Below are 20173 nucleotides of genomic sequence, written 5' to 3' on the forward strand. Positions count from 1 at the left end.
GGCAGATGCCTTTCCCTCCCCCTTCTCCCTACTTCTGGAAAAAAAAAATAACTTCCCACAAGCCCCTTTGATGCAACTCAGCATGAATAATTGAAGTACCCTCCTTGCACGGTGGGGCCTCATCAGAAAAGCTCCGGTGTAATTACGACGAGCATGCCGCCCTCTGTCCCATGCTCGTGTCAAGGGGCAGGCGGGCTAAGACCTTTTGCACAGATGATAAGACAGGGAGGTAGGGCCAGAATGGAGCAGAAATGAACAGATGTATTCGTAATAGTGGCAACACTGTGACCACCCCCCACCACCCATAAGGGTTCGCTACTGTGACGAACAGCGTCACATGCACAATTGTCCTCTGGCATCCTGGAAATTTTTTATTTATTTTTTTTATGTTAATTCTAATGCGGTTTCAATTGCATACAGCTCCTACTCATGTTTTTATTTATTTACTTATTTAACTGTGATCGCTGCTTTGGAGCACAGTTTAAAAAAAAAATGTCGCATGGATTCTGTTATAAGCCTGGTTTCACTGGAAGCATTTTTTCACAGTGGATATGGTATGTCATCAGTCATGACTTATTGTTGTTTGTGTTTGGGGACCTTTTCTTAAGCATTAGTTGTTTATTTTCAATACCAAATAAACAACTTATTACCTATAATTAATTGTACTGTTTCAAGTCAGCTGTGAGCAGTTCATTTATAGCCTGCTTACCTCAAAATCGCATTCTGGGGCTGAACAAAGCAAAGAATGACACCATAACACCAAACATAACCAAAAAATAAAAATACAGATTTAAATTTAATTTACATTTAAAGATATAAAGTTCCTTATATTCCCACAAAAGATTGTTGCTTTAACTGTTGTGTGCTGATCATGTTTCAGGCTTGTTTGTGGAGTATGATAATGTTAGCATCTTGTTTTGTTTTTGTTTTTTTACGGGTCAGTTTTAAGACTTAACTATAATTAATGCTGAGTGCTTCTAAATGATCACCTCTGTTTTCGGCTGGCGAGAGAGCGCCCCTGTAGTTGTGTTCCTCTCAGTCAGTCAGCTGAGGTGGAATTTGAGGTATTTGACAGTTGATGCATTTTCTGAGGTTTTAGCTCCCATTCTTCGTAGCTTTTCGTGGAGGGCAGGGTGGAGGTAAAGCCATCACAGCTTGGGCCATTAATCTCCCATTCACACCTCTTATCACCATGACAGAGGAGGGAGATGTGATAGACTGCTTGACAACAAAGAAGGAAATCCTGTTGACAAAAGAGCTGTGCTGTTTATCCTGGAGCTTAGCGTTCCTTGCTCGGCAACGGCCGCCGTGCGCACACGCAAGCATGAGCAGTTTCTCGCACTCCAAGAGGGACAGACATCGGAGTGAATTTTAAAGACATTTGTTTTAGGGACAAATGTACATGGTGGCCCTTTTCTAGATGTTCTAGTGGGATCATTTTGAATCCTAGCAAGTGTAATGCAATGGTGCTTTAACAAAAGTTTCACCTTAAAATCACATTGATTTAAAAAATGCAATTATTATATACGATGTTGATAATATCTAACATATAAATTAAAAATAAATAAATAAATAAAATTAAAGGCTAACATGCTATCTAGCTTTGTTAAGAAATGGTGTGTGGTCATCCTCCTCCTCTGGGTTCAGGAGCATATGTATATGAAAGACTTTAACAACAATAGTCTTCGCTGGGGCTTTTGTCTCTGGTGTAGTTGCCCCTTAAAGTGTAATGTACTGCAAACATCTCACTCAAACTCCTCCTCCACTGTGGCCTATTCAAGATGTGAGAGCCCTATGAGAGCAGAAAACAACCATTTTGCAGAAGCGCCCATGCTAGTGAGACCTCAAGCGTGCCGATGTACCATGTGTCCAATGTTTAATTCAGAACAGACTGGCGATTGGGTGCGGCCCTCCCTCCCATCTCCTCAGTCCATTTCTCCATCAGGTTTTATGTCTCCCCTGGTGGTCTGTCGTGAGCAGACAGTTACCTAGGTGTTTGGGTTAAGCGAAACTTGCGCTACTCCAAATTTCTGCTGCAGAGTGGGCCAAATGGCTCCAGAGAGAGAGCTCTCCACAGACTAAGTCTCTTTTCTCCAAGAAGTTTGCACTGCTCACAGGAGCTCTTAAAAGTTGAAACGTTGGCGCCCATTGTTCTTTTAACCCAATCAATAAAACATATGCTCCCCTTGTAAGAAGCTCGTAAATATTTAATAGTGGTCGTCTGTTCCCTTTATCTACTAGCTTTTTTAAAGAAAGATAAAAGCAAGCCTTCCCAGACCACTGACTTAGGATTGTTTCTCTTCGTGCAGGTGGTTTGAACATGCATCATTCCTTTCTCAAGTTCAGGCTCTTTTGTTGAACTGTAAGTACCTGCCACAGGAGAATAGCCCGTGGTGATATCATAACCCCATCCTAACCGAGCCCTACTCAGACCTGGGCTGGGTAACGGGTGGAGATTCGACCTCAGCAGCCGATGAATGTGCCTGTCCTATTTATATGGAGAGTTAATGAGGCAGGACTAATGTCATTCATTCGACCTGTTGCACCCATTTTAAACTTCACTGCCGTGCTGCCTTAGGCTGCGTGTGCAGGAGAACTGCTGGGAAGGTGATTTGCCCCATGGGGGGAATGCTTTGGAGGTGCTGACACTCAATGAGCTGCCAGCTAATGGCAGAGGAGATGTACCTGGCTGGAGGTACCAGAAGCCTGTGAGGTTCTTGGAGAACTTCTCCAGGATGGTAGATGGCAAAGTACGGTTCTCACCTGAGCTTTCCTCCAAAAAGACAAAGCAGATGAATCTTGAAACCATGGTGCAGTATGTGTTTGTGTTGCCTGTGCTCCATATTTACCTGACTGTATTGTGCACATCATAATGCTTAATAATTTTTCCCTGTCTGGTTAGCTTGAGATTAGCTTGCTTAAACATTATATTGAGTATTGCATCTATTTCACAGTATCCGTACTTGCATCTGTTGAGTGTCCAGAGATGGATATTCAAAATAAATAAGGAAATAAATGAATAAATACATAAGTAAATGGCCACTCCTTCGAATAGGCATTTTCTCCCCCCCCCCCCCCCCCCCCCCCCCCCCCCGTAAAACCATCTTCCATCAGATCCCCTTCTCAAGAATATTCAGCAGATATATTCGTCCACTCAGTATGAATTAAAGACCTAAACATGCAATTATGGGCAAATGGCCTCTTGGACCATGTTGATTTCAGAATATTGATGCCAGTGGAGTATTTGTGATGCCCTCATTAAAACCTCATGAACATGTTCAGCAAACCCAGCTGATTGTGCTGTGAATGATGTAAGCTGGCCCTTGGACCACAGGCAGACTCAGTGAAAGCGCCACCCCTACTGGTTTGCAAGAGTCAGACAAGACACCGGGCCAGCGAGCTTTGCACAGAATTCAAGTGATTTGTGCGTGGGAGCAATATTTAAGCCGACGATATCCTCGGAAGGTTTTTCCAAATGCAAATGTGTTAGCTTTTGTCTTAGCATGCTAACAGTCCGTCACGAAATCTTGTAGGGTTGGCCGAAGTAAAACATTATTAGATATTTGCTGGAGTATCATTGTGTGTGCTGGAGCTATGCTTGATGCTGTGTGATCAACGCTGGCACTTGTGCCAGCACTTTAGCTGAAGTGCCTTTTTTTTTTTTCACCTGCTGAGCTGATGAATGTCTGACAGCAAATCCTACATTAAGCATCACCAACATTTGGAGCACGTAGAATCGTCTTCTGAGCGCAGTGACGATGTGGAGTGTGCCTGCCCAGACACCTCAGAACCTTCACTCTGTCTTTGCCCTGCGACAGAGAGTCACTACAGCTGTGGGCTAATTATGTTCTCATCTCCTTAATAAGTCATTAGAGAAATTCGCCTGTAGGGACATGTGTCCAGCTCAGGCAGATTTCCTGGGCTAAAACGATGCTCGGAAACCAGCCGCTAGCGCGCCTGCTGATCCATGCTGTCCAGTGCCTCTCGCTGGCATACACGCTAACGTGCTGCGCTCAGCCGAAGGCGTTCATGGTGGGCTGTGGAGGCTGGCCGAGCTGGCTCCAGATGTACCACTCGTGCCCATTCTGAGACTGATGGGGCTGTGTACATGCATCATTAACACACACAGTGACAAATTGTGTCTTTAGGGCAGCGGCGTGTGGCGGCGCGCTTTGTGAACTGACCCTTGCTGTCTCGTGGATGGTTCTGAATGCAAAGCACAAAGATTTAGCTTTAACTTCTTTAACATTTAATTAAGGATTGCTGATTTTCACCTGCCGTTCGATGCAACCTTGGTTGTCGGCGGTCCTCTTTTCCAGGATGGAGCCCAGACACAAAGTGGTGTCACGCTGTCACCGCGAGACGCTACATACCTTTGAAGGCAGCAGCGTTGCGCCCAAGTCCAAGGCATTCTCGGAAGTCGAGATCATGATCTTCCCTGAGCACAGCAGCAATATTCAAGGCTTAACGGTTTTACAATGATGTCAAGCAATGCTTTCAGAAGGAAAAGGACTATCAGCGGAGCTGCGGCAGTTTAAGCCAGTCGTTTCCCCTGTCGACCAGTCTCGGCGTCTCTCCGACCAAAACAATTCAGTGGGGGCGGGGCTTTGAATGCCGACTGTAATGAATAGTGCTCTTGTGGGGATCTGTAGAGCCAGGTGGGCCCTAATCTGCTTAATCCGTCTGAATCGATGGCCCGGTTGATAGAATGGGTGGAGATATTGGAGGTGGGGCAGTGGGTGAGGGTTGGTGCAGAAGAATTTCCTCTTCAAGCCCCACTTGTTCACTCATTTCTTGGCAAGGGCCGTCCCAGTACTTCTTTTGAGACGGTTGTTATGGCGACTTGGCCCAGAGTTTTGGAGGTCCATCACCATGGGAACCACGGGAAGAAAAAGATGTGTGAGACCCAATTGGTGGGAGACAAAGATGGCTTGTTTGCTCTCTCTCTGTTCAGATTGCAAGTTTGTGTCAAGTGTTCCTGGGAGTCAGCCCTACAATGTTCTTATATCCTGGCTGAATGTAATTATCAAAAAAAAGAGAAACCAGGCTATAAAAACAGGCTAGGTTAGGAATACAATATAAAGAAAAGTAGTTACATTTGCTTTAATTGGGCTATTATGTATGTAAATGATCATTAATGTTCATGCCTTTCAGTGTAAAGTCCTCTAACCCTTCCTATTGAGAAATCTCTTCTGTTTGCCCTTATCTAACAAATTTAAGATTTGATGTTGCATCTGACTATTAGACATGATGTCTAATGATTGACCTCATCTGACATATGTTCCTAGGAACCTTAAAACCCAACGTAAAATCTCTGTCAAAAATGGTAAAAGACTTTCTGCTTTTGAGTGGTAAAATTCTCTCAATTAGTGCACTGGAGATGCTATCGTACTCCATATAAAGGTGAAAGCAATGCACTTTGTATGTAACCATTTATCAACATAAGCAGACACCGTCTCAGTCAATAGGGTCATTAGAATTCCCTGCGAGTTGATCCAAATTGCTTTCTTCCGTGTTCATTAAAGAGTCTTCAAAGTGAAAGCGGTCATGTTTTTTAGGACAGCTTACATATGTATGTATGTGTGTGTCTGCTGTATTGTGCATGTGTGACTTTGTCTCTTAGTTGACTTATCAGATGTGCTATATACCATTTTACACTCGAAGCTTTAAATAGTTTCACTGACCCTTATTCAGCTTGATTCCAAATCCCCTGGGAGTTCAGGTGATCCTCAACCATATGGTATGTTTTTTAAACAGCATGGGCAGCTGTGGCTTGCAGGCGATGGGATCTTCGAACAAAGTGAGCTATTACACTGTTCTTAGCCTAACTCTCTGGGAGGATGTTTCAAATAGATCTTTCTTTTTTCCTTTCTAATGAACCACATAGCTGCACAGATGTGGCTCTGACTAACTGCACTCCAGTGTCAGTTAGTGTCAGTCAGACTGTAGGTGAGACTGTGAAGCTCCTTCACAACCAATTAAATTACCTTTTCCCTGATTCCTATACACTTATTTTTTCCCCCCCTATACTTGTTTTATTTTCTTACATGCATGACTTTTGCATAGCTACTTTATACCAAATTCTTCTGCCATGTTGTTTATGATCTCCTTATCGCACTCCTTGTACTATGAAGTCTTTTTTTCCCCCAACATCTCGTCCAAACCTTTCGGATATAAAAGCGGGAACCGTGGCGGCCAGGTTCGGAGTGTGAAACTAAGCTGGATATGGATACAGGGTAACCAAGCAACTGAGTTAAGCGAGCTAATTTCGTGTTCCCTTTCTATGAGGTGTCTTAATGCCAGTAACAAATGTTCCTCTGAGCATTGATGACGTTGACGCGAGCCAGAATCGCATGTGGTATCTGGGCGTGTTCTTTTCTTTACTTCTTTGCAGCATCAGTCACGACATGCGGAAACCATTGAAGCAGGCAACAGAAATCATGTCCTCTCAGCCAAGAAAGTACCATTTTAGGGGGTTCATTGCACATCATGCAATAAATTCTTGTTTTGTTTGAGTCTAGTTAATTCCATTGCACTCGTCCAACACACTTTCTTTTCAAGCAACCAGAACTCATTCTGGGCTGTTATAATGTCCAAGGATACAACTACATACTGTGGTCTGCCTTTCTAAAGTTGGACCTCTTCCGAACACACAAAGTCATAACATATGTTGGCATATGCAGATGTTTTTGGAAGGACACTGCGTTTTGCAAAGAAGTTTTTTTTTTTGGGGGGGGGGGGTGCATTAAGTGTCATGGAAAAAAGTATTTTTCTTCATATTAAAAGATTATATTTTGTTTAAAAACATGATGAAAATGTGGTTTTGTTGAAAAGATTTGAGAGGCCCTGGACAATTGACACAGTCCACTTAGCACTGACACCTGTCTCAGATATGTTCATCTGACCAAAACTCGTTAGTGACAGCGGCATCGGTGCGATCTCTTCCCCTGGCAGGTGCTCTGGCTCTCCACTCTTAAAACAAGAGCATGCGATTGTCTAGAGATTAGGTTAGTGCTTATTTTTCTGCATCGTTAACGTCAACAGTTTCAGGATACGGTTAAAGGCTTAAAAAGTATTTAATAAACTTTCATTCCAGATATTGTGTGCAATAATTCCAAGATAAATATTTATATCTCCCTTGGAATAATTTGGATATAACAAAAGAAAAAAGATACGTATTTTATTGTGGTAGCTAACATTATGCATTTTAAAATATGGTAAACATCCCATGCTCTGCCAAAACAGATGTCTGCAGAGGCTCATTATGAACCTTATTATAATCAATCAATGTCCAGAGGAATATAAAAATGAAAGCCCGTTTAAGTGCACGAAGGTCGGCAGGCAGGCAGGTCAGAGGTCGCGGGCGGGACCAGACTCCCATGAAAGCTGCAGCCCTCTTCAGGAGAGCGGCCTTGGGGCCTCTTCGGCTCGTTCTTTGTCCTCGGAAAGGCCCGGTCTCCCCCATCTCACTCACTCGGCCCATGCCTCCTCCGTCACCACGTTTATTTCAGTGCAGAAATGGCATCATGACCGCTTTAAACATGCAGAGGAGTAAACGGTGATGCACTGACACACAGCTTTCACAGAGTGTTGCCCATGTTGCCTTTTCGACCTCCGATGACAGTCTGCCTTTTTTCCACCTTAAACCATGATGCCAGACTTTTTTTTTTTTTTTTTTTTGGTGTCATTTGGTTTTCTGTCGTTTAATGCTACGCATTACCTGCTAACATATTTCATACACGGTTCTGTGGCATCCCTGGAACTGCTGAATTCAAAATGATGCCCTGTCATGCCGTTGACGACAAATATTCTCATTTCGTTTTGTCTCGTTTCACTCCATCGTGAGTAACTAATGTCCTGGTACTGCATTAGCCTTCCCCCAGCCCCCCGCTACTAGGAAAAGGAATAAAAGGAGAGTGGAAGTCAAAGGACAAAGAGACTGCCAGGTATCCTGGAGCCACTATCCAGGCCTTCATGGACCTGTAGTGATGATAGTCTGCTAGCCTTGAGCATCCTTATTCGGTATCTACTTTTAAGTAAGATCAGCATCACTCTCTGCATAGAGATGAACGTGACTCTCTCTTTGATTCTACCTGGTATCTCCCCAGCTTCATAGGAAGCTAGTGCTAGCCTCCCTGTTGTCATGCTACGCTCACTGATTAAGCCTCATTACTTAGTAGAGGATTTCATTTCCCAAGCAGCTCAGAAGCCTGCCACCATGCTAACGGTCACCCAGCCAGTGCCTGTTTCACATGCTAATCATTTCATTTGCAACTGTTGTTTGTCATGCTAGCTCAAGCCGCTGCTCTTTCAGTAGTCGGCGACTCATGGCAACCGCTCCTTGTTAGCATACCCGCGGGATCAAAAGGTTTAGTACACTCTGTGTGAGGTGTCCTCGTTCTCTCAGCCATGACCCTGCGACACTTATGAATTCTTGTGGATTCATGTTTGTTCTCTAATGAAATGCTCAGCAGAGCCTTTGATTCATGAGGTGCTGTGGAAGATTAAAAAAAAACAAAAAAAAACAGAGGTAACTCCCCCCACACCGCCTGTTACCCTGAAAAAGCAAGTGGAAAAAGTTGTGGGCTATAATGTTTGGCCCTTCTTCAGAATTATTAGTCAAAGTCGTGAAGGCAAACCTAATGGAATCAGATCTTAGTTCAGTTTGGCTAATGTAGCAGTATATATCACTGATTTATGAATATTGGCGCTGTTGTTTTTGCAAAACGAATGTTGCTTTCTCTGTGACTGGTGTTCTGTGATGTACCTTTCACATTGCATTACTTCAGCGTTTGATCACGCGGCTCGTCGCGCCGCTTTCTGAGCACCGGCCTTTTTCATTCGGTTTCTCGTCTGCCTGTTTCTTCTGAGCACGCTCCAATACAGTGGCCCTAATGGTGCGTTCCTCTGTCTCTTCAGAAAAGCAACTTATTAACATAACATAACCCTCTCATTAATTTTTAAAGCAGTTCTGAAGGCAAAACAGACCTGCATGTCGTTTAAAACAATTTCACAAGTTAAAGTGACTTGGAAATGAGCACAAACATCAGGTCTGAAAAATTGTATTTAGTCACAGTCAGACTCTCACAGTAACACAGAGGAAGTGATTACTTTCCACTTCCTTAGAGTGATGTCTTTTGCTGTCAGGTTTAAATTTTTACACTTCAGACAATCTGAAAGATTTATAGATTGTATTTTACAGGTATTATTAAACCAAATACATCTGAGAAGGTTAGAACATGTACTTTTACTTTTGATATACATCTAACTTTCCTTTAATGATGGAATGGAATGTGCTTTTATACACAGCCCATCGACTTGTGCACGAAAACCACTGACACGAAAACTCTGGCTACATCACACAGTTGGACAGTTAAACACACATACGTGCACGCACACGCGCACACACACACACATGCGTTTTGATGCTGAATTCCAGACTGCACACTCTTCACACAACACATTTTTACTGTGGATTCTTTGCACTTGAACTTTCCAAAGCTTTGCTGCTCTCAGTCAAGTACTACATTTCAATGAGCACTTTGCCCTTCACATTTAATAGCAACACTCTTCAGTGTCTTTTATTGCACATGCTTAATACAGCTGAGCTCATATGTAAATAATATACCTCTCCTTTATTACTGATCCTTTATTTTATTTCCTGCTTCTTTTTCTTTTCATATATATATATATATATATATATATATATATATATATATATATATATAAATAATTTATTTATTTTTACATCATTCTTTTCTGGAAGGATGGAAGGATTGCAGAATTTCCTTGTTCGGTGTAACTGACTGTTTGCTGGATATATGACAATGAAAACTCCTGATTCCTGAATCATACAATGCTGCAAGGAAAGCTGGAAACATCGGTGGGGTGTTTTAAAGTGGATGACCAGTGTCACGTCAAAGATGATGTGCGCTTTATTTCCCATAAAGCTAGTCAAAGATAGATGCCCCCCAAAAAAAGAACAGAAAAAAAGCCCCAGGGATCAGCTCAAGTCACAGTTCATACTCCAACAGATGCGGCTCCTGTAACTTAGCACTGCGGCAGCCGGCACTCTACTAGGCCCAGAGGCCTAATAGGAAGCTGAATGGAGCTGACTTTTGGTTTCATGTTGTAATCCCATCTGCGCCCCCACTTTGCTGCAGTGCACAGTGGCCGCAAAAAGTCGCTCCGGTGGGGGACGTCGTATATCAGCTCCAGAAGTCCCGTGCGGGAGGTTTAAGCCCCCAGATCAGCCAGGGCCGCGGGGAAGAGTCACTGACGGCACTGGCCCCAGCTCCACCTGCGCTTAGGAAAGGCGTGGGAGAGATGCGCTTTAGCGGTTAATGTGTTTGTAATGGATTGGCTTTCAGAGGCATTAGCTCATCCCTTTAGGAGGTATTCATTTCACGCGCCGCAGTCCGCGAGTGGGCCAAAAGGTGCTCGAATCTCGGCGAGAGAGTGAAACTTAATCCAGGCCCTTTTCAATCGACGCAGCCCCATTGAAAGTGGATAGTGTAGTAACCTTCAGCTACAGAACAGAGCTCCCACAAACTCACTCTGGAAGAAATGTTTATGGACAGACCATATTACGGGCTTCCTTTGTAGCTTGCTACCAGAAATGTTGCCATAATTAGCACAATAACTGGTTAAGAGATCTGAATCCATTTAGAATGTGCTTTTTGTCTGCCCTTTGTGGTGGTTCTTCTGTAGTGGTCGCCAAATCACAAAATTATGAAGAGAAGGAAGGCCCATATATGTAAATTTCCTCTTCTTCTTCTTCTTCTTCTTCTTCTTCTCCTCTCTCTGTTCTTTGAAAAAGCCAGTTCAGAGTTACTGAACTGCCGCCCCTCCCCCTCCGGCTCCTTCATTTAAATGCATTTCTCAGGAGTCTTTGGACGGAAAAGAGAGGAAAGCTAATTCGTCAGTGATCTTCTCTCTAATCCCATCTCTCTCTGCGCCTGAAGGCGTTCAAGTAATGCAACCCTCCCCCACCACACCCCACGAACACACACATACACACCATGTCTGCCTCAACATGTCCAGTGGGAGAAGATAAATGGAGTACGGGAGTTTGCAGTCAGGCTGGTGTCAGTGTATGGGGAGGCCAGACTAGGAGCTAAAGTGGTGATTATAAGGCTGGGGCAAGGTGTGGCGAGACAGGGTGGTGTCTGGAGCTTTGTCTCTTGCTGGGAGGAGTGACTAGAACTGCAGGGAGGAGCCGAGCTCTAACAGGAGCCATGGCGAGTGGGTGGGCTTAGTTCAGAGAGTGAGAGAAGGCAGACTTTCACCATGCTGGAACTCGGGGGATGGTTGAAGAACCTCTCAACAGGCTTCACTCTGCCCTCAGCAAGACTGTTTTGCACAAAATTGTGACACGCGTGGATGTCTTCAATCGCCTTGGATCCATTTTGAACATTTTGAGTGGAAATAGATGTTCTTTTCAAGGCTGGTTGAGATCGAGTTTCTCATCATTTTATGTTCCTCTTATTTTTCATGGATGATCTTCTTTTGTGTGGTCCATGGATGTTTCACGTGAGCTCTGCTGCGAAGCACAGCTGTAATATGGGATGTTCCCTAGCGCTGCTGGACTGGAGAAACAAGCCATGTCTCCTGTTGCTAGGGATTCTGATAAGTATGTTGCCTGCATGCCATTTCTTATAAAACCAGGCCCTTGCTTTGAACATATTACTTCTGATAGATTGCAGAGAAATTGTGTACAATATATATATTTTTTTTCAGTTTGCCTTTGCACTTTGTTTCACTTTATGGCGGTTTGATACAATAAATGCTTAGCACTCTGAAAGATTTATAAACCCGTTTATGTTTTGGCCAGCTTTTGCTTCGGATACCTGTGGGCTTGGCAAAGTAATTCAGTTTTTCTGCATCTCAGCTGCGTTTTGATCAGAGTATTGCACATAGAGAGTAAGTAATTAATCAGGTAGTCTTGGAGAAATCATCTTGGGCCGGGGGGGGGGTTACAGGAGTCTTTGCTGTTTCTGTTTTGTACAATATAGGACTGGACAGGCAAACACAGGCTGTGAAACCCAGCCAGGCAAGCAGAGCCAGATGTTGGGGAATCTTCATTAGGCATGGCCTGTTTCATCCTTTTGTCCAACTCAGCATAATCAAACAGCATCATCAGAACATGCATTTATCTCTAATTAACCGTAATTAGATGCACCATTCATATCCCTCTCCCTCTTCCTCCTTCTCTCTCTCTTCTTCTGTTCTAATCTCGCGGGGACCGCAAGCTGATTTTCCGTCAAGTAAAAATGTTTTCAGTGCAAACGCAGCCGCAACTTGTAGTGGTCGCTCGTCAGTGTCGGCACCCACCGACCTGCTTCTGTGCTTGAGTGCGTTTTCTGTGGTTAGAGTTACCCAGAGCGACACGTGCTTCACTGCCGTGTCTGGATATGTGCTTCCCAGGTTTGGTCTACAACTGTCTGACACTCCTTTGTTTCTTTCTGCAGTTGCAGGTAAAGTTTCCCCCACCAGCTCCAATGCTTTCCTCAGTGCACCCGACGCCAGCGCCGCCTCCGGTTCTCCAGATCTGTACCTCCCAGCCAGCTTCAAGCTCTCCAACACCCAACTTGCCTTCTTCCTCCAAAAGAGCCGAGTCCCATCCCGGGGTGGGCCTAACGGACACCCACTGCAACGTTCTGAGAGTTTTGTTGTCTTTCAGACCAAGGAGTTACCTTCAGTCAACATCTCCCTGGGGCCTTTCACCCAGGACCAGACGCTTCCCAAAGACCTGCTGCAGCCGTCTAGTCCCTTGGACGTTCCGGGTAGACTGACTGTTAGCTGGAAGGTGCGGGCGTTTATTGTTCAGTCCAAGGTGTTCGCGAGCAACCCGGTGGTCCAGGTGCTTTTTTACATTGCAGGCCGGGACTGGGATGACTTCAAGGTCCAGGACAAGCTGCCTTGCGTGAGGTTGCATGCCTTCCGAGATGTTCGGGAGATCAAGACTTCTTGCAGACTCCAGGGAAACCTGGCGCAATGCTTGGCCCAACTGGACCTTCCTTCTACCTGGTTCAACGTCAACGTGGCGCCCCTGGGCCGCAGAAAGTCCTCGGCCTCGGACGGACTGGAGATGAGTGGGGAGACCCTCCAGGTGGAGCTCTACTACACCCTCCATGATCCAGACAGCAAAGGTGAGTGCGGGGAGACTTTCCCCAGACGAGGAGGAGGGTCCAGAGGGGAGAGCTCAGCCCAGCAGCCCTTACTTCGGATTGGAAGCATCACCCTGTACCAGCCCAGCCAAGAGCAGCTGGTAGTGGACAAGCAACTAGACAAGAACGTCTTCTTAAGGCTACCTGACAAACCACTAAAACCTGGAGAGACTCTCAGTATCTACCTGTTCTTAGTGCCAAACTCAACAGTGGAACAGTTCACACTCAAGTAAGTGCCTGCACTTTTTTTACTGCTTTAAGATACTTTAACACTGGGAACTCTATTAGCGTGTGAACATATGTTCCATGCACTACACACGACAGTCAGTGTGAGTTCTCACGTGTCGATACTTTCTGTCAAGGTATCTGAGTATCGCGATATGACAGAGCCAAGCAAACTGCATTCTTTCCAAGGTAAAAATGGATTCCACATTAAAAAGTGAGAATCGTACATCATAAAGAATCTTGATACATTTCTGATGGTATGCTGGGATTAAGAGCAAATGAGGAAGATTCTGCTTCCCTAATGGGTATTAATTGACATCCGCCAGATTGAAATGCCTCAGGAGCTGACCCAGTTCTTGTCGAACTAAAGCTTCAGGGTTTTGAGGAGTAACTTTACTTGTCTGCAATGTCTGTTTTCCATTCATCTTTCTTCTTTCAACATAATGAGAAGGGTTAGGGTCCTCAGAGGGAAACCCTTTCTTTAAATCCCTGAAAGCAGCAGAAAAAAAAATGTGGTTTATTCTTTCACACAGATGAGCGAAATGGAGGAGCAGGAGGTGGATAATATTAACTCTTCCAGGCATGCAAAAAGAATGCTTCGTAAACAAAAACCATCATCCCCACCCCCCGAACTTGCTGTCGTAATGGAAGCTCGCGTTTTCAATTTAGGAATTCACCGTGAATTAATTAAGCTCCAGTAACTCATTAGGGCCAACAGGGGTAGGCTGCAGCATGATGTATGCCAGTGGGGATAGTTCATTAGTATTATCTGACAAAGTGTGTTTGGTTGAAGGCGGGTGCCTGGCAGGGTTGGTACACAGGAGTGTGGGTCAGCATGCGAGTGCCACCTTTCATATCGGTCTCTGTGGGTCTTTGAATCTGAGTGGTTTCAGTGGTCTAAATTCCTAACAGCTGTCCTCCTGCCATAGTTCATAGCTGTCTACACCAGGGGTTTTCAAGTGCCTTACACAGTTCCAGGTTTTCTCTGTCTTATGCACCTGTTCAGCTCATCACCTAATTGTCGATGAGTGGATCGGTGCTTGAACAGTCTATCCACTACGCCTGAGCAAGGAAACTCGGCAGCATAGGGAATTAAAACCCAGTGCTAATACATTTTTAAAATCCTACTTTTATGACATTTCAAAGATTTATGTTATGAAATAAAATACATTTAAGTCATAAACAATTTCTTAAATCGATGACACTTTAGGGCTTTTATAAACATTGCGTGATAATTAAAAAAAACACACGGCTTATAGATCATATCCAGATAACTGTGGGTAGCGGCACGGTAAGCATTCAGAAATGTCTGCCTAAGATTTATGAGCAAGTTATGAAACTGCGAAGAACATTTCTATAACGTCCTTAAGTCTGAAGATACAAGTATTAAGACGTGGAGCTTACTAATACTCTATAATCTCTTTAACATGGTCTTGATTCTTTTCTCCTCTCTCCAGCCATAGGGGATCACAAAACAGCCAGATACAGAGCATCTAATTTCATGGCTGGTAATTTAATTTGTCCTGAAAAGAATAGCATTACAGCAAATCTGACTTCATAGATCAGAGTACACTAAACGCTGGCCCACCGTAAGACCTTAGATCTGCCCATCAAAGGTCCAGATGGTAAATTCTTCTGACCACATACTCTTTTTTTTTGTTGTTGTTGTTTGTTTATAATGTGCTCGTATTGGAGTCTGTGTGCCCCGGGTCCAGGGTGGTAGCGTTAATCCTCTGTGGAGGAGCCAAAGAGCAATAAAAGCTCAGTCAGAAAAGGGGAGAGAGGATGAAGGGGAAAAAAGTCAAGAAGTCCATGCCAGACGACTTGATGGGATCTGAATTAAACACTGCAGGGAGCAAGCGGCTGAGGGCGTCCACCCAAAAAAGACCATTAAAGATGTAATAAAGAACATCTTTAAATATGAATTACGCTGAGCTTAGTGTGCCCACAGCCTGCATTTCTTCAGCCCTCCCTCCCCTCTGTTGTAGTCTTTATTTCTGCAAGTCTTTTGAAGGCTTTGGCAGTTTGCATCTGGCTTTGCTATGGATGATAGATGGAGAGAACATTATACAACTCCAGAACTACCTTCCTCCAAAAGTCCCTTTTTTGTATGTCCTTAAATGTTTGTTTCTCTCTCTCTCTCTGTGTGTGTGTGTGTGTGTGTGTGTGTGTGTGTGTGTTTCTTTGTTTGGTGGTTATTTAACCTAAAATACCAAAAGACTTATTTCTGTTCACTGTTTTTTTGCTAGGGCATGGTTTAGAGTGTAGGCATTACAGTTGTAGCTACAGTAATGTATAGGCCAGTAGAAAGCCAGGCCTCATATAAATAGTAATAAAAGGGTTTGCGTGTGAGAGAGAGACTATGACGTGACATGAGAATATATGTATGACTAGACATTTATCATTTATCTCCTATTTTTGCATGCATAAAAACATATGAAACATCTGTACTATAATGTACGCAGAAATGCACATGCACGCATATGCAACTGAAACATTGCTGTAACACTCACACATTAATGATGTAGCAAGGTATCCACAAGTTGTTTGAACTCTTAAAGCAAAGGCAGTTTCCGAATGCCAGCAGAACTGAAGTAAATCTGCTTCCTTAGTGTCTAGAGGCACCAAACTGCCTTCTAATCAGTCAGAGACTTATTGGCTTTAAAACAGCGAAATCCAGTCTAGATCCAGGTTTTTACCCAAGAGTGAGCCATACACAGAAATGAGGGACGGAGGGCCTGTCGTGATCATGCTCTCTAAAACACCTCTCCTCTCCTGTCTTATATATCTTCCCTTCAGCATAGTACTCTGTTGAAGGAAATGGAAATTATCATTGAGTTTACCGCAAAGTTTGCAAAGTTATCAAAAGTGGGTGGACAAGTGCATTATAATCAACAATCTAAATGGGAAAACCATTATGCCTTGCAGTTATGGCGAAATGACTTCCTCATATGCTGAAATGACTTCCTCATATGCCGAAATGACTGCCGTATACACTGACATATACCAGATATTATGCTCACACGTGCGTGAAAGACTTCCACATATATGCTGTTTTTATTTACATATCCATGTCTATATCCATATTAATTTATACATGCATGAGAGGTTTACGCATGTCTATGTTCACTTCATATTATGTATGTACAAAGCTTTCACGAACATATATGCATGTGTTTCACATGTATGTGACTATCATATGTGTTTTATCTATGATGTACACATTTTTAGTAATGTGTGAATGAGTGATGTGTGAATACACAAGCTTATGTATTTCAGTAGTGTATATGTATGGCCAAAAGTATGTGGACACCTCTCCTACTTATTGAGTTCAGGTGCTTCAGCAACTCCTCTTGCTAACAGGCATATAAAATCAAGCACACAGTCACCGTGTGTGATCTCCATATACAGATCCTGACGGTAGAATGATCCATGCTGATGAGCTCAGTGACCTTAAATGAGGTATTGTCATAGGACGCCACTTTTAATACATGTCAGTTTATGAAATTTCTGCCCTGCTAGGTCTGCCCCCTGGCAGGTCTAAGTGTTGTTAACGTAAAACGGACACATCACGGATCGACAACAGCTCAGATACGAAGGGGTGGAGAATGCGCACCCACAGAGTGAGGCTGCCAAGCGCCGAAGCACGTAGTGCATATAAATCGGTTCTGTTGCATCACTCGCTATGGAAGCAAGATCAGCACAAGGACATTGCATCGGACGCTTCGCAAAGTGGGCCTCCGTAGCTGAGCACCTGCGCTCATGCCAAAAGTCGCTATGTGAGACACGGAGCCTGCCACCACTGGACACCGCAGCAGCCGAAACTCTGGAGTGAGGAATCGTGGTTCTCTGGAGTGAGGAATCGTGCTTGGCTGTCTGGCAACACAATAGGTGAATCTGGGTTTGACAGATGCCAAAAGAATGCTGCCTGCCGGAATTCAAAGTGCCAAAAGTAAGGCGGGGGGGATAATGATCTGGAGTTGGTTTTCAGGGTGTGGGCTAGGATCTTTAGACCCAGTGAAGGGTAATGTTAATGCATCAGCATACAAAGACGTTTTAGACGGTTTTATGTAACAGTTGAGGAATTTGGTAACAGTGGAGGAAGGAAGGCCCTGCTCTTTCCTAGCATGGCTGTGCCCTTGTGTACAAAGCCACAGGTCCATGAAGACATGGTTTGATGAGTTTGGTGCAGAGGAACTTCAGTGGCCTTTACAAATGCACTTTTTTTTACTACATGGGAACAATTTCACACAATTTCGCACTCCAAACTCCTGTGGAAAGCCTTCTCAGAAGTGTGAAGGCTGTCATAGCTGCAAAGGGGGCGAACTCAAAACTCAAACTGGGTGAACTGGGATAATTAAATGAGCATTGATCCTCATCTATGTTGAGTAACTAGTACTTATTGTCTAGTATTGTTTGTTATTGCACTTATCGTTGTCTGATATAGAGCTTATTTTGCACTTCTAGGCTTTAGCATTGATTCCTGTATTTCAGCAGTATTCTTGTTCCATGGTATCTTAAACTCTAACCTACTGTACTGGCTAGGAAGTATTCTATGGGTAGATGACAAAGCACTTTTGTAAGTTGCTCTGGATAAGTAAGTTTGCGCTTCCAAATGCCATAAATGTAAATGTACAATGTAACTCCATATGAATGTTCACAGTTTTGGAATGGCATGTCCAACAAGCTCATATAGACATGATAGTCACGTGTACACATACTTGTGTTTGTATAGTGTATGCATATGTGATACAGACTTTACTTGAGTTAAAAAATGATTGAAAGGCTTCTAATGGCTAAGCTGTGGGATAGTGTGTGAGAGGCTGCGTGGAGTGTGTGTGAGAGGCTGCGTGGAGTGTTTGTGTGAGAGGTAGACTGCGTTAGACCTTTCTTTCTCTATGGCCTTTTTATTGTTATGCATGCACCTTATTCTGCCATATGCAGTCAACATGCCACCTACGTCCAAAATGTCAGGTTACCATGGCGATCTGATCACGGCTATAGCCTGTGTTGCAAAATTGATTATCCTCCTCCTCTAGATTTTTTATTTCTTTCCATCATAGTGGCCTCCGGTTATGTAAGACTACATCACGGCATCACATGTCAGAGGATTGAGGTGTTGCCATGATTCTGCGACACGGAGACCAAAACATCGACGCGGCGTGGCGAGGGTAGTACAGCGGCACGCAGGCCTGTTACTGCACGTGCCACAGAAGACGAGAAACACGTCCGAAGTCTTTCCCACATCATAACTAACCTCGGTGGCATTAGCTGGCCGTGTTGCTCTACAGGAGCTACTGTGAGTGCGGTGTTTCCAGTGACGTGATGGTCCATAGCGCGAAGACACTGTGGTTCCCCCCTGCCCCTCGCCTCCGATTGGCCGAGTCGGTGCTCACACCCGATTGGATGACTCGGAGCCGCGCTGCCTGTCAGACAGCTCTTGACCACCAGCAGCAGCAGGTCCTGGTCCCCTCCACCGACGTCGCCGGCCACTGACCTTGCCACCCGGCTTTCAGATCATTATCACCTCCACCCACTTCCCTGTCGCTTTATTTCTGTTATCTGTGCTCTTCCTGTAAAGTGCTTCCAGCACACGGCCTCCAGGCAGCTTATTTATGTAAGAGCTGACAGCAAAAACTATTTAGCTGCGGACAATGTGAAGACCGGCTATCTGTTACAGAGTCCTTGGACTTATAGGCAGTACACATGCACATATTCGCTATCTGTGGAAGGGACAGAATAACACACACAGTGCTTAACATCCTGCTTCGTTTTCCATAGATTTTTACATTTTTTTTTTAAAGATTTATTTCCACGGAGGCAACATCTCTTTGCCCATACTGCTCCTGTGAGTTAAAGGTGAAGTAGGCTGAAAGAGTGGCCCGGAACATTCCGAATTCCGTCGATCTGGTGCTTTAAACTCCACTTGGCATTTCCTTTATCCAAAGGGGAGCGCCGTCTGTTATCCATGAAGCGGTGGAAACCTCTGCGATTTTCTGTCATTTGGGATTGTCCCCCATCTTCCTTCATTAGATGAACTCCTGCTCTTCCTCTCACAGGAATGGTTTCTTCTCTCAGGACACTCTGGCAAGGTTACACGCACGTGTGCTCAAGTGCCCTTTATACTGGGGTCCGCTCCTTTACTGTTGTACTTGTGCACTTGGATAAAAAGGGTTTTTTAGGGAAGCCAAGGCCTTGGAGATGTAACATTTAAGTGAATGTGTGTGTGTGTGTGTGTGTGTTTGTGTGTGTGTCAGGCTTATGTGTGGCTAATTATATTGCTGCTATTGAGTAAATGCTTTCTGCAGGGGATAAAATGGAAAGTTTTGAAAAACATTTAATGTGAACTGTAAAAAAAGGGGTTGGGCGGGGGGTGAGATGCCAACACTGCTGCACCGTGCCGATCTAACATCGACTGAGCAGTACGCCCTACTTAACAAGTCTCTCTGCTCATGAAAGACAGATAACGTTTCCTCCGAGGACTATATCATTATGCCAAATTGGTCTGGCCGTCCATTGCTGTCAAAGTCAATAGCCTTATTTTGTTATTTTTTGAGTGTGGCCAAGGAGACTGGAACCCCACCTGCTGTGTGATGACTTTCTGCATTATACAGAGACAGATGATTGTCAGAATTGAACTTGGGAATTTTTCCTTGGCACAGAACAATGATTAAAGGTGGCATTGACTGGAGGGGGTTCAACAGAAGTAAGTTCCTTAGTTCTGTCACATGATACTGTTTCAAATGCATGCCCACAAGCGGCAGGTGGGGTTTCCCCGC

General features: G+C 44.2%; 1 protein-coding gene across 3 annotated transcripts in view; it reads left to right on the forward strand.

The window, feature by feature from the left end:
• Window positions 1–20173, forward strand: part of tmem132e (transmembrane protein 132E) — a 187461-nt gene that overhangs the window by 108628 nt on the left and 58660 nt on the right. The window contains exons 1-2 of one of the 3 annotated variants that reach the window (XM_027004227.2): window positions 11236–11632; window positions 12471–13398. In XM_027004227.2, coding sequence (XP_026860028.2) covers window positions 11476–11632; window positions 12471–13398 — 1085 coding nt within the window. In that variant the 5' untranslated portion in view covers window positions 11236–11475. Of the gene's footprint in view, window positions 1–11235; window positions 11633–12470; window positions 13399–20173 lie in introns of those variants that run through there. The other 2 variants (XM_027004228.2, XM_035527035.1) reach the window with 2 other exon arrangements.

The sequence above is a fragment of the Electrophorus electricus genome, chromosome 6 (assembly GCF_013358815.1).
Source record: "Electrophorus electricus isolate fEleEle1 chromosome 6, fEleEle1.pri, whole genome shotgun sequence".
NCBI lineage: Eukaryota > Metazoa > Chordata > Actinopteri > Gymnotiformes > Gymnotidae > Electrophorus > Electrophorus electricus.